The sequence below is a fragment of the Halichoerus grypus genome, chromosome 2 (genome assembly GCF_964656455.1).
Source record: "Halichoerus grypus chromosome 2, mHalGry1.hap1.1, whole genome shotgun sequence".
NCBI classification, from domain to species: domain Eukaryota; kingdom Metazoa; phylum Chordata; class Mammalia; order Carnivora; family Phocidae; genus Halichoerus; species Halichoerus grypus.
In genome coordinates, this window is record NC_135713.1 from 123,377,993 (window position 1) to 123,392,210 (window position 14,218).

General features: G+C 52.9%; 2 protein-coding genes across 2 annotated transcripts in view; one reads left to right on the forward strand and one right to left on the reverse strand.

Moving 5' to 3' along the window:
• The window catches only part of SLC25A48 (solute carrier family 25 member 48), a 233,579-nt gene extending 223,494 nt beyond the window's left edge, over nucleotides 1-10,085 (reverse strand). The window contains exon 1 of the mRNA XM_078067489.1: nucleotides 10,013-10,085. The gene's annotated coding sequence lies outside the window, so the exon portion shown is untranslated. The remainder of the gene's footprint in view (nucleotides 1-10,012) is intronic.
• Nucleotides 10,041-10,801, forward strand: NEUROG1 (neurogenin 1). Its single transcript, XM_036114345.2, has one exon. The coding sequence runs from the start codon at nucleotides 10,041-10,043 to the stop codon at nucleotides 10,776-10,778; it is 738 nt and encodes a 245-aa protein (XP_035970238.2). The 3' UTR covers nucleotides 10,779-10,801.
• Nucleotides 10,802-14,218: the final 3,417 nt, after the last annotated feature.

Sequence of the window (14,218 nt, forward strand, 5' to 3'; positions counted from 1 at the left end):
AAACCATATGGTCCATTTGGGCATCTCACACTGCCTTCCAGGAAAAGCAGGCATGTTGGGAAGCACTTGGAGCAAGCCAGAGGCCTGCCCGAAAGATCACAGGTGCAATCCTGCCCCAAAGTGAGATCAGTCTGTCCCAGGACAGAGAAACTGCTAGAGATCAGAGGGGCCTGAACTCTGAAAAGCAGGGTGTAGGCCAGAAAGGGAAGGAGAAAAGCACCTTAGCAAGAAGGCAAAGGAGAGAAGAACCACTTGACATTTATCCCTCACATAGAAGGCAGCCTGCTGTCCCAGACCTATGAGAGCATGTCTGGCAGAATCTTGGTGTGGAGAGCACTGGGGTAGCAGTGCTCATGCTGGGTCTACCCTTTCTTCACCACGGCCCCTACTCAGTCCCCCAAGTATGTGGAGACCCCACAAGGGTCCCAGACTCCAGGCATTTCTCCCACAAATATGATAAGCAGACCCACAATCTGGCAGGCCACTCCCCTTCTCCGGTCCCCAGGAACCTAAAAACCTGAAAACCAGCCATCCATTTGAAGAAGACACCCTGGGTTCTGGCTTAAAGAAGGCTGGGAGACAGGGCTGGGTGGATGAGCTGTCCCAACGCTATTCCTTCAAAATCCCATCTTTTTGAAAATCCTCTTTGCTCCAAGCCTTTGCAAGATTCCAAACAGATGGAATGAACCCCGGGAGCCAGCACAGCCACATGGGCCTGGTTCCCAGAGGGAAGGGGAAGCCCAGTACCCCTGCCCAGAGAAGGGGGGCTGTCCCCTTGGACAAACCGGCGTGCCCTCCCTGTCATCAAGAAATGGGCCAACATGGGCCTCACCTGATGGTCCTTTAAGAGTAGAGGAAGAAAACAAACTCTGTGGCACAGCACTCCACTCCGCCAACAGGGCGGATTAGGGTCAGGATTAACATTTTAAACTCAAGCCGACTTTCTGACTCAAAGATCTTCGATCGCTAATCGTATTACTATCCCTGGGATTATTGCTTTACTGGCTGCAGAAGAGATTCTAAAAATCAAATTGCTTAAAGTTGCCTCCTGTTTTCTCTTGGCTCTTTGGGAGGTGACGGGGGGGTGGGGTGGGGGATGTAGGCTGTAGCTTGTTAAGGAGACGACTTCTCAAGTCGAATCTCACTTAATATTTCTCTCCTGCCCCGCGCCAGGCGGCGGTAAGAAGACGGGCGACACGGTTCCTTTATTCCCGCCCACGCCTGCTCCTAATTCCTGGTAATTTATCCCATATTAAAACTTCTTTAAGTAAGAATGGACAAGCATCAGCACCTGCTATGCAAATGCGGTCAAATCCAGCCCGGGCCGCGGGGCGTGCGCGCCCGCCCGACCGCGAGCGGCCATTCAGCGCTCCCAAGGCGCCCGGCGCGCCCTTCATATGGAAACGGGCCGAGGGCCTGACAGATTGCGCCGGGCGCTCGCTCGGGCGGCGGGGGCGGGGGCGGGGGCCGCGGGGCAGGGCGCGCGCCGGCCTCGGACACGCCCCCGGCGGTGGGCCCGCTCCCGTGGGTGTTCCGCCCCCGAACTTCTTCTCCGGGAAGCGCCCCCACGCGCGCGGCCACCCGGTGCCCGAGCTCCCCCAACGGCACCCTGGCCTGCGGGGCTCGGGGGTCCCGGTCCCGCCGTCCCGCAGTCCCGCAGGCTGGCCCCGGGCTGCCCCACCCGGCGCGGGCGGGGGAGCCAGCCCCGCGAGCAGCAGGCCCGGGCTCCGGCGCGGCGCGGCGGGCCCGCGGATAACAAGGATTAGTTGGGGGGCACCTTTGAAGCCCAGTCCCTCCTCACGTGGCTGGAGGCCGCGGCGCAGTCTCCTCTCGTGCGGCCCTAATCCCCGCACGCGGCCCGCCCCGCTGCGCCCTGGCCCTGGCCCTCTCGCCCTCCTCGGCCGCGCGGCTCGGGCAAGACCCCCTTTAACCGGCTCGGGAGCCTGTATTGGTGGCTCCGTGAAAGGAGCGGCGGCGGCGGCGAGGGAGGGGGCGCGCGGGAGCGGCCGGCGGCCCAAAGACGTGCAAAGTGATAAATACATTGTTTCGCGGCCGCCAGCTCGCTCGGTCCCGGGGGAGGGAGGGGGGGGGCATAGAAAATGAGGCACTTTCTTCCCCCTTTAACGCAAGGGGAGTACCAATAATTCATGTATGTTATAATTCTTCATTGCCCCTAGGTAGTCTGGGAAAACTGGAAGAAAAGAAAATGCCAGAAAGTTACGGTAAAACTTAAGATGCGGCCGAAGTCGCTTTCTTTGCCCCTGCTGCGAGTGTTTGAATAAGAAGAATGCTCCCGGACTGTAACAAGCAAAAAGAATGAAGAAGACAAAAGATTTCCAGAAAAAGGTTTAGCTAGAAGACAAGGCAAGTGAAACTGAAAGGAGAAAAAAAAAAGCTTTTACAATGGAACAATAAGTGTACTAATCGCTTTGATATATTATACAAGCCCAAAGACCCAAAACATTGTGTAATTATTTATAAATGACTTCTCCACTCCTGTGTATAATGCAGAGGAAAGAATAAAACTGCAGGCTACTCTCTAAACTATTTCTAAATAGACCTGGTTCAAAAGAAGGCAGAAGTGTTTGAAATAAAATAATTAATGGTGGATTTTATGGTTGTCTCATTAAAACATTTTAATTACTACAAACAAAATGCATTTGTGTTCCAACCCAACATGAATTTATGTAGCTGCAGCGTTAAGGAAGAGAAAAGCAAAAGAAAAGCACTTCAGCTATTTCTCTATTCTCTCTTTCAGAATTCTCTCCATAAAACGATAGTCAAATTCCATTAGGATAAATTTCACTGCGACTTCTTTTGTACACACAGGAGAAAACACCCTCGCACAGTTTTCCCACACTTGACCCACAAGCATCTTGGAGGGAAGGGGGCTGTTTTTAATCTCCACTGATGATGTTCTTAAGGACTCAAACACATGAAACAGACAAAAATGAACTCTGGCTTTAGCAATATCCCATGGCAGGTGTGGCCTGGATTTGGGGAGATGAATCTAGTGACAGCAACAGCGGGGAGTCTCTGTTTTGTTTTGTTTCTAAATCTGAGCCCAGAAGATTTTAAGAAATCTACGAAGCCAAAACTCAGAGGCTTTGAAGGAGGTTCTGGATTGATTCTAGCCTCAAGCAGCTGATGTGACTATGATTCCAGGCCTCACTGCTGAGGGGGGTGGGGGATGAGCACCTTCTGCCTGTTCCCTCTTCATTTCAGGGTCTGCACCCCGTGAGCCCTCCCTGCACAAGTGTGCACACCCCCTTCACATCCCCCCCCTCACTGTACTTTGGGCACAAAAAGGACATTGTTTTACCCAAGACTGGCCCAAACCACAAATGCACTTCAAAACTTGGGTGAGCCCAAGCACACATTGTCCCCGCCACTAGGCTGGAGAACTCCAATCAAATTTGAAATTTTCTTGTGGAAAGAATTTATTTGGCTGCAGAACTGACCAGTGTGTTTTTGGAAGACATTTCTTACACAGCACTAGAATAAAGTTGATCTGCACCAGGACTTCCCCTGGAGGCCAACATTCATCCCACAAGTAGGCAGATTGTACACAACCAAACACATCAGTATACAATGCCGCAGAATATTCAAGCAGACCTCTCTGAGGTGGGAAATGCATACAGCCGGCACTGTATTTAGCAGGGCAGGGGCCGAGGGGGCCTCCACGGATTTCTGGAAACCATGGATAATTTGCCATTTTCCTTGCTCTGTCACTGAAAGACCCCTCTGTTTCCCCTCTCCTGCCTGGTCTCCCCCCTCCCTTTTACCCCCCCCCCCTTCCACAACTGTCATGGGTCATCAGTAAAGAAAACAGGGAATTGTTTCTCCTTTCCACTCCCCAACCCTACTCTGCTTCTCTTAGATGGAAACGCATATCTGCGGGTGTATTTAACAGACTGAAAGGAATACTGTGTGCCTCTCGGTCCAACATCCTCCTTCATCACTTCCTTTGGAGTAACTGCACCTTTTTCTTCCTTTTTTCTAAAAAAAAAAAAAAAAAAAAGATTATAATGTTTTCTTTCTAAAATGCCACCCACCAAACCAATGCCATCCCTCCCCACAGGTAGCTCCAGAAAGAACGCGATGATGGTAGTCAGAACAGTGTGGAAAGGGTGGCCCTCGTACAGCTTTGCTTTGTGCCAAAAAACCTGCCTTAAAAACTCAGTGCTCGGCACTGCCCTGTGCCCAAGACCCGGATGGTTGAGTGGCTGGGTAAGGCGCCAAAACCCTTCACCTCCCTTAACCTAAATGGCATCTGAGAGTTCACGTATACTGTAAAAACAAAAGAACATTGCCTGTAACAGAATCCAGATCTACATGTAGATGCCACAGCACTCTTGAAATTAATATTCTGTGTAAAAATTGGTGTGGATGGGGAATGTTAAATCTCAGCTAAAACAGTTCGGGAGAAAAGTATGAAATGTGATGATGTCCTTCCTCCCCACCAACCCCCCGCCCCGGCCCACCCAACACATCCAGATTATCATGCCAGCACGTGGAATTGCAGGACCCTAACGCCCTCAGCCTCATTCCCACAGCAACATCTCTAAAAGCTAGTTTGTTCAACCTCAGGCTTACATGTTTCTGATCATCAAAAGGGAGGATGGCGAGGAAGCCATCTGGCTCAGCTTCATGTCCACAAAAGGGCTCAAAGGCTATGGGTACCAACTCCAAATGAAGTCACACGCATGGTCCCTGAGTCACTGACAAGGCTAGAGGAAGAAGATATGCACCCACAAATTTAAATCTGCTTCCATCCCTGCATTTCCACGCCTATACACAAGAGGATTTGATGGTCTTTTAGATGGTCTTTTAGAAAGTGTCTGGGGTGCCTGGCTGGCTAAGTCACTGGAGCATGGAACTCTTGATCTCAGGGTTGTGAGTTTCAGCCCCATGGTGGGTGTAGAGATTTCTTAAAAAATAAAATGTTTTAAAAGTTCTGAAATTATCTTATGAGCGGCACAGACAGCTTTGCATTTGTATATGCCAACCACATTCATTTACTGCAGGTAAACATTTACAATTTGCCACTATTTTCTCCTATTTTGGCCTTTCTTCCCTTAAAAAAAAAAAAAAACCACCAAGAATCTCAGAAGGCCCTGGAAACATTAAACGCCTTGCTCAACCCTGAGAGCTTCTCCTCCCATCTCTCCAAAATGCCGGTTCCTTCACCGGGTGTTGACGTTGCAAAGGTCCTCTCAGTAAGGGACTGGAATCACCTTCCTGTTGGTTCCACAGTGGTCTTGAATGAGTCAGACCTCCCGAGCTGCCTGGAAGAGGCATGCCTTTTTCAGCCCCTGCACCCCTTCCGGGGATCCTCCCCTCCCCTCACGCTCCCCAGTTGTCACCCAGGCAAGCAACACCACAGAAGCCCCAGTCTTGGCATCACTTGGAGCACCTCTGAGCGGTCATAGAAGCATGTCTGATCTGCCTTACGGGCTTAGGTAAGCACAGGATAGGAGGGCGGATGCTAAAGCAAGGCATTTATTCCAATATGAGGACCAAACAGAGGCTCTAAGTATCAATCGCCACTACAGCATGTGGTCCATATTTCCAGATTCTGATGAGGGCATCTGGGATAGTGTCCCCCATCATCCCTACCGCCCCAGGTGACCACAGTGTGAGAAACTCTGGTTTCATCCAGTCCCTTGGAACATCTGCCCCACCCACCTACCTCTGCCCCCAGCCGACTGACAGCTGGATGGCTCACACATCAGGCAGCCAGAAGACCTGGTGCAGCCCTCGCCACCTCGGCGTCTGCTGTGGCTGGATTGATTGCATCCTAGTGTGCTCTGTACTAGCCTCCAAGGGATTTGGGGGGGCAAGAGAAACTTCTCAGACTTCTTCTTTGGAAGGGAGAGCTCTGAGCCTCAAAGGGAACACATGGGAGCCTAAGCTACATCTTATTCTCATTGTCCCAGGGCTCAGCTCCATCCTCAGTGGGTCACCTGCTGGAGACACCCCCCCCGCATCGCCCGCCAAGCCTCAGATGCACTTATGAAAAGCAAAGTGGGCAGACACTAATGTCCATCAAGGAGCTGACCCATGCACTGCCCAAGAGCCAGGGCCAGCCTGGGCAAGGCTCAGATGCCTGCCCAGTCAGGTCACTAAGGCTCGGGCAGAGGAGTGGGGCTCACTCGGGAGAGAGCACAGAGCCACTGTTAGCTCATAAAGTGCCTTTGGGCACATTTGAAAACCACACCTCTCTGGGAAGATGCCATCCCACATCACGGTGCATGGCTCGGCATGTGGTAGAGAGGTTAGAATTTAGTCCCCACTTGCACTGGATGCTCTTGTGCAGTGAACCACTGGAACCACTGTGATAGCTCTGCTCAGAGAAAGCAACAGGAAAAGGAGACAAAGAGGAAGAAGAAAGACTGCCATGGCTATTTGAGGCCCATCACAACTGTCTCCTACCCTCTTCCCACTGGGACCCCATAGAAGCCCCAACCAGACTGGCCCCTACATTGTTGCCACAGTCATCCTCATACCTCCCCCCCTTCTATCTAAATTTTCTGTTCATATCCCATCCATCCTTCAATGCCTTCTCAAGACCCCCTCTGCCAGGAAGCCTTCCCTGACCACCCCACTTCCCTTGGGAGGTACACAATGCTCTTCAGGTCTGTTCCCTAAGTGGGCCCTCAGTACTTCTCATAGCCAGTGGCAGGTGGCCCTTCTGTGGCCAGGTCTCCCCTGTCGGCCACATCTCCCCTAGCCACGTCTCCCCTGCTCCATGACTACAGGTCTGCCTGACTCTACACAGAGCATCTGGCACAGGGCAGCATGCAAGAAGCACTCACTGTGTACTTATCAACAGTGATGGAAAAACCTGGAATGGGGGCTGAAAGGACTCCCGAGTCTGGCCCTAGTTTGACCACCAGCGATCCCTGGGGTAACCTGGAGAAAAGACCCCTCCATCTCCCACCTCAGTTTCCTAGATATGAGGTGCAGTGCACGGATGGATAATCTCTAAGAGTTCTGCCAGCAGTGAACCCTAGGCTAATGAGGCTCAGAGCCCATGACCCCCATCAGCCAGGTTTTCATCCTGGCTGGCACAGTGCTTGGTCCAGAATAGGCAAGCAATACGGTATATGGGTTGCCTCAGTCTCCATGCTTTGGCAACGGAACATTTGACTTGGTGTTTTATTTAGCAAACCTCAGATATCAAACCTAGCCAACTCAAGCAAAAGAACCCTGCTAAGAAAAGTCCTATGGGGTTTCTTGCACAATGAGAAGATAGAGAACCAGGCTTGGAATATAGAGGGCTTGGGGGATGGGCAGCAGAACCACAGCTGAAGGCAGACCCATGAAAGAGCTAGGGCAGGATACCCACTGGCTCCTGGCCACACCTTCCACCACTGGCCACTGGCCCATCCAGGTTGTTGCCACAACACATGTATACTCTGACCTGTCACCAGCTCAGAGCCTAAGTTCCAAGTGGGGCATGCAATTGACCCCATTTAAGCCACACGGCCATACCCCAATTGCCAGGAACGGAGAGGGAGGTGCTCATGCATTCAAATTCCTTCACAGGAAGGCCCTTCAGGTGCAAGGCAGCCAAGAAATGACAAATGGCCACTCCAGTGACCCTGTTCCCCTGAAGAGACAGATTTTCTTTCAGGAATTTAGAAAAGACACTGTAGTAGGTTGAATAGTGGCTCCCCAAAAGATATGTCCACCCAGAAACTCAGAATGTGAACTTATTTGCAATAAGGTTCTTTGCAGCTGGCATTAAGGGAAGGATTTCAAGACAAAATCATCCTGGACTAGGGTGGGCCCTAAATCCAATGACAAGGGTCCTTATAAGCAACAGAAGACACAGAAACACAGAGGAGGCGGCAGAGACTGAAGTGATGCAATTACAAGTCAAGGAAGGCCGAGGATTACCAGAAGCCACCAGAAGCTAGGAGAGGCACAGAACACACTCTCCCTCAGAGCCTCCAAAAAGAGCCAACGCTGCTGAGCCTTGATTTCACACTTCCAGCCTCCTAAAGAACAAATGTCTACTGTTTGAAGGTCCTAGTTCGTGGTGATTTAGTACCACAGTCTCAGGAATATAATACAGGGATCCAGCAATGTCAAATCAAAGGCTGGTGGGAGTGCATCGGAGCCGCAGAGAAGCGGAGTGAGGATGCCTCAGCTCCAGCAGGCTCACACAAATGCCCGCACCTCTGTGCTCCTTGAAATGCCTAGTATCACCCAACAATTTCCCTTTCTGGCTTAACCAGATTAAATCCACTTTTGGTGACTTGTAACAAACCTAAACCCCTCCAAATGAGCATGTATAGCCTTCTCTCCAGGTTGGGAGTACATGTAAGGCACCGCAGAGGGAAAGGCAGGGCTGGGTAGAATCCAGGAAGCCGGAAAACCAGCACTGGACCGCAAGCCAAGGCAGGCTCTGCCTCCAGACAACAGCCCTGTAAAAAGGGGACAGTGTCCCAGGCAGAGACAGCTCTGAGGACAGCAGGGACCAAACTGAGGCCATCACCCAGATATCACGGGAAGCTGTTCATTTTGTTTTTAACCTCCCCACCCCCATAATCTGGTGCTGTTCCTTAGTGACTATTTCCCCCTAGGTACAAAGTTGGGGGTGCCTGGGTTCTACTGCTCCAGAGTGAGCACTGGTGACCAGAGAAAAGTGACTGTTGACAGACATAGTGAAAACCTTCTGCTATAACAGGTGCGTTTATGTCGCTAAGGGAGAGAACGGAATGGTGGGGGGGGGGGGAAGCAGCGGCTCCGCTGAGTGCTTGCTACCCTCTCTCAAGAGAGGCAGAGTAAAAGGGGGGCAGGGGGCTCTCTGAGGGGAGGGGAGTCTCATGCTTTTGTTACTTTAAGTCATTGGAAAGTGTTGGGGTAGGAAAGCTGGGGGACTAGAGTGGTGTTAGGGGTGTTTGGCCAAAATTGCACTCAACTTGAAAAACCATCTGTTCCTTTACTTTCCAAACTGCTCTTCCACTCTCTCCCACCGCCGGCCCCTAGGTGAGGGTCGGCAGAGATATTCCCCTATTTCTTCACCAACCCGGAAGAAGCAGGAGCACTTAACTTATCTCTGCCCTCTGCTCTATGACCCTCACCCGGCCACTCTCCGTCTTTGAATAGGGTCTGCCCTCGGTTCTGAGGACGCTGCTTCTGCCAACCATTCATCCGGCGCTTCGTCACAAAAGCTCCCTTCCAAGTGTCCCTCGAACATCATTTCACATCATCCTCAACGGGAGAGACTTCCGCCCCATTTTACAGGTGGGGAAAGTGAAGTCAAATCTCTTGGCCAAAGCCACGCGGCCCGTCAGCAGCGGGAGAACGGAAGCGAACCCAGGCTTCCAGCCGGCTGCAGGTTTCCGCAACTCGCTGCGCAGCTCACACTTGCCCGCCCGCGCCCCGCCTCCCCATCCCACCCCAGCGAGGGGCGCCGGGCCCGCCCCCGGAGGAGCGTGCCTCGGCCGCTAATCGCCGGGCGCCCCCGCCTCCGCTTCACCGCCTGGAGACGCCCCGGCCGGCTTAGCCCGGAGACGGCTCCCGGGGCCGCGGGACGCCGCCGATTGGCCCGCGGTAATTACGGGCACGCTCCGGGAGGGGGGAGGGGCCGGGGCGGCCCCCCGCGAGCATAAATTATGCAAATACACGGGCGCCGCACGGGGCTGACCTGCCGCCTCGCTCCATTCACGGGGGCTGCCGCGGGGGCGGCGGTGGCAAGGGAGGGGGGCGCCCATTGTTGGGGCGGGTACTTAAGGGGTCCTGAGGCCGGTCGTGTGCCACACTCGGTACTCACACGAGCTGATCTGTTCGCCGGCGAGATCACTCGGGAGACCGGCCGGGAGCGTGGCCCCTGCAGACGAGGCGAGGAGGTGCAGCCAAACTCCAGGTGCGCCCCCGCGCCCTTCCAGGCCTTCGCGCCCGCAGCGGCCACAGGGTAGGCCCGGGCCGTTTGGAACGTAAGTGCGTCCCGGCGACCCTGCCCTCGGCGCGGGCTCCCGTCCTCCAGGAGCCCTCTTACCTGCCCGTCGGTCCTGCGCCACGCAACGATGCCAGCCCCTCTGGAGACCTGCCTCTCGGACCTGGACTGCGCTAGGAGCAGCAGCAGCAGCAGCGACCTATCCGGCTTCCTCACCGACGAGGAGGACTGTGCCAGGCTGCAACCACCAGCGTCTGCCTCGGGGACGCCCGTGCCTGTGCGCAGGGGCGCTCCCGGCGTTCCCGCAGCCTCCGATACTCCCCGGGCGCAGGACGACGAGCAGGAGCGGCGGCGGCGCAGGGGCCGGGCGCGTGTGCGCTCCGAGGCGCTGCTGCATTCGCTGCGCAGGAGCCGGCGTGTCAAGGCCAATGACCGCGAGCGCAACCGCATGCACAACTTGAACGCGGCGCTGGATGCGCTGCGCAGCGTGCTGCCCTCCTTCCCCGACGACACCAAGCTCACCAAGATCGAGACGCTGCGCTTCGCCTATAACTACATCTGGGCTCTGGCGGAGACTCTGCGCCTAGCCGACCAGGGACTGCCCGGGGGCGGTGCCCGGGAGCGCCTCCTGCCGCCGCAGTGCGCCCCCTGCCTGCCCGGGCCCCCGAGCCCCTCCAGCGACGCCGAGTCCTGGGGCTCCGGTGCCGCCGCCTCCCCCTGCGCCGCCGCCGCCTCGCCACTGTCTGACCCCAGTAGCCCCGCCGCCTCGGAAGACTTCGCCTACGGCCCCGGAGACCCCCTTTTCTCCTTCCCCGGCCTGCCCAAAGACTTGCTCCACACGACGCCCTGTTTCATCCCTTACCACTAGGCCCGTTGCGGACACTGTTACCTTCCCCCTCCCTCAGGCAACAGGCAGTAGATGGAGCCCCAGCTTCAGTCTCAGGACCCCCAGTCCGGGCGGAGGGAGGAAGCAGGAGCTTTAAAGGGGTGGGAGATACCTGAGACGCTTGTTAGGTCGCTGCACCCTCACCACGGCTGCCCCTTGGTCTGTTTCTCCAGCCCTCAGCCCCAGGCCCCTCCTGCCCGCCCTTAGACGGCCTTTCCTTTTGCACTTTCTGAACTCCACAAAACCTCCTTTGTGGCTGGCTCAGAGCTGACCCCAGCCACCACTTCAGTGTGATTTAGAAAAGGGACAGATCAGCTCCTGAAGACGAGGTGAAAAGTCAATTTTACAATTTGTAGAACTCTAATGAAGAAAAACGAGCATGAAAATTCGGTTTGAGCCGGCTGACAATACAATGAAAAGGCTTAAAAAGGAGAGACAAGGAGTGGGCTTCATGCATTATGGATCCCGACCCCCACCACTGCAGGCTTGCTCTAGGAGGAACCCGAGACTTGCGTAGCTATTCAGGCACCGGGCTGGAAAGTACTTTAATTTATTCAAGATGCTTCTTTCATATGAAAATGTATTTTTGTACATAAAGAGTTTATTCTATTATTATGAGCTATCAAAGTTTACATTTTTGTACTGCAGATGTTTCCTGTAAATAAAAACCAAGTAAAAAAAATAAGTCACCAAGTTTCTCGCCTAATGTTGGTGTCTCTCTGAGGCTTTCTTCCCTTCCCCTGGCGGCTCAACCACTAAAGTGAAACACTATCCTTACCCACCTCCAAACCTTCCAGTCCCTTTTCAAAAACAATTAAAAAAATAAAATGCACCTGATTTCCACCAAGAAACGGATAAAGACAGACCAGGGCATTTGGGATCCATCATTTCCTTTCACCTTATAAACACAAGGGAGATCTTTCAGGCTCCCCATAAGCCAATTAAGACTTTTTAGTGGGGAATTAGCCCCGGATATGCAGCTACCTGTAGAGGTAGGGGCGGTGGGAGACTCTTTCTTTTGAGGAACTCCACATCAGCTGGCTCTGTGTTTCAAAGAGAGGGGATTAAAAAGATCAATACAGTGTGACCACTGGCTAGGAAGTCCCAGTGACAGGTGGGCCCAGGCTGGGCAAGCAGAAGGGTCCACTCTTATAACAGCCTATTTAGAGGGAGAAATTGATTTGTAAACAATGCCTCCAAATTGTTGTCCATTGAGGCTAGGATCTCCCTGGCTGTGAGGTGTGGGATGAATTACGCTGGTGTGGTATTCCTGGACGGGATGTGCACCTGCCTAAAATTGTGAGTTAGGGTGCCTGCACACACACACCCCCCACATCTACCCCCCCACACACACATGCTGCGCCCACAGTGAGTGGGGGTGGCGAATAGGGAGACATTCGGTGGGCTCCTTCCCGGCTTGCTCAGCAGTCTTCAAGGGCAACAGCCAAAGCTTTCATTTGCTGCCAGAGAAATCAGCCGCCCAAACTCAGTGGGGATTTTTCTGACTGCAGTGTGTTTGTTGTCTGACAAGTAGCTAACAGCATTGACCACTAGCAGCTTTTGTTTTAAATTTCAGAATGTGGATGATTACAAGAGCTACTTCCTAAAATGCCCTTGCTGTCTGTTCCCACAGCTCACAAGTTACCACACATGAAGACCAATTTTCTCCCCACTGGGTTGCCCCTTTCCAGGAATTTAATTATTTAGAAGCAGGAGTTCAGGAGAATAGTATGCTCTCATGTAAAAGAAATCATATCTGTTTAGGAGGTACACAGAAACAGAGGGTCAAAAGTAAGCCACGAATAGCATTTTCCCCTTGTGCAAGTGTTTTCCCTCTTCACATATGTCCTGACGAGTTGGATCCACAGACTCAGATGCTGGGTCTCCAGCAGGCATCGCTAAAGCCCAGCCACCAACAAGGAGCCCTCTTTCCGATAAAAAGGCTCCTTTACAGAAGGTTCTGGAAAGTTGGGTGCCTTCTCTAACTGCCCTCAGAGCAGACAAAGAAGCCTCCAAGAAAAGCTTCAGAAGTTGTGAGGGCTCAGAATGGAGTTGTTTCTGCTAAAAGCTCTAAGGAAGAAGTTGTGTCTCTTGAATGACCCTGCCTGGGGCCCCACTCTATTGTCTGTCTCAGAATTAATTCACTCTGGTAGCTTTGCATTTTCCTATAGCAAAAGACACAAATGGTCTGCATCAGATTTTCTGCTTTCCTGTGCTTAGGATGTTTGGAAGTGACTCCTTTCAGCCCCGACTGCAAGAAGGGCAGGTCCCCTATGGAGACTCTGCTCAGCCAGGGGGTAGGTGCACATATCTGGGCCAGAGGAAGAGAATAGCTAATTATGTTTATCATTGTCCAAAATCCTTGGGAAAGCCAGCAGTAAACAGACACCCCAAAATCCCCCAGGCATCCTGGAGCTCACAGCTGCAATAGGACCTTTGTCTCCTACAACGGGACGCAGCCAGCTCCGAAAACGGGAAACATCACTACCCCAGACTGTAGAAGGGCAAACCATATGCCCAACTTTGTTGCCAAAATAAGCTTATAACTTAAGGTGCAGGGCCCAGAGCACCTTCCATCTAAAGAAACATCCTTCACAACATCAACTGCTGGGGGGTGTCTCCACCCCTCCCAGTTAATATGGTTCTTCCAAAGAAGAAAGCATATATGTACAGCCCTTGGAGCTCTCAAGTAGGAGAAAAGGAAGGTGTTTTAAAATGCTTATCCCTAGCTCAGGGGCCTCTTTCTTCCTGCAGCAGACTCTCGTTCATCCCCTGGCATCTGTGAAGACAGGCTGGGGGTTACTAAAATATTCTAATCAATTATAGAGCATAGAACTTCCTGCTGACAGCCATGATTCACCTCTTCAACAGAACCTTCCACCGAGGAATCAGCAGGCGCCTAGGAAGGCTTATTTATTCTCCACCTTGATCTCTCTATTTGCTTCTGTCCTGGTGTAATGTATATTTGTACTCACTGCTTCCAAGGCTCCGAGAAACAAGGCCAGGAAAGACTGGGATGCCCAGGAAATGCAGGATTTCCCTCTTATCTTTAATCACTCTTTGTCAAGCCCCTGCTGTGGGCTGAGCACCATTCTAGGCACCGTGGTGAGCAAGATACCCTGAAAGGAGCTCACCGAAAGGAGCTCAGAGTCTCACAGGGAAAGACAAAATACATTCCCCAGAGACCGTAGTAAATGCTGAGGGACAGAACATAAAATCAAGTAAAATAAGGGGAATAGGGAATGCCAGGGCTCAAGAGAGTTTGCTCTTGTAGAAAAGATGGTCAGGGGCACCCGGGTGGCTCAGTTGGTTAAGTGACTGCCTTCGGCTCAGGTCATGATCCCGGAGTCCCGGAATCGAGTCCCGTGTCGGGCTCCCTGCTCGGCGGGGAGCCTGCTTCTCCCTCTGACCCTCCCCGCTCT

Coding starts and splice junctions, on each gene's coding strand:
- NEUROG1 (XM_036114345.2), top strand. CDS start 10,041: ATGCCAGCCCCTCTGGAGACCTGCCTCTCGGACCTGGACTGCGCTAGG.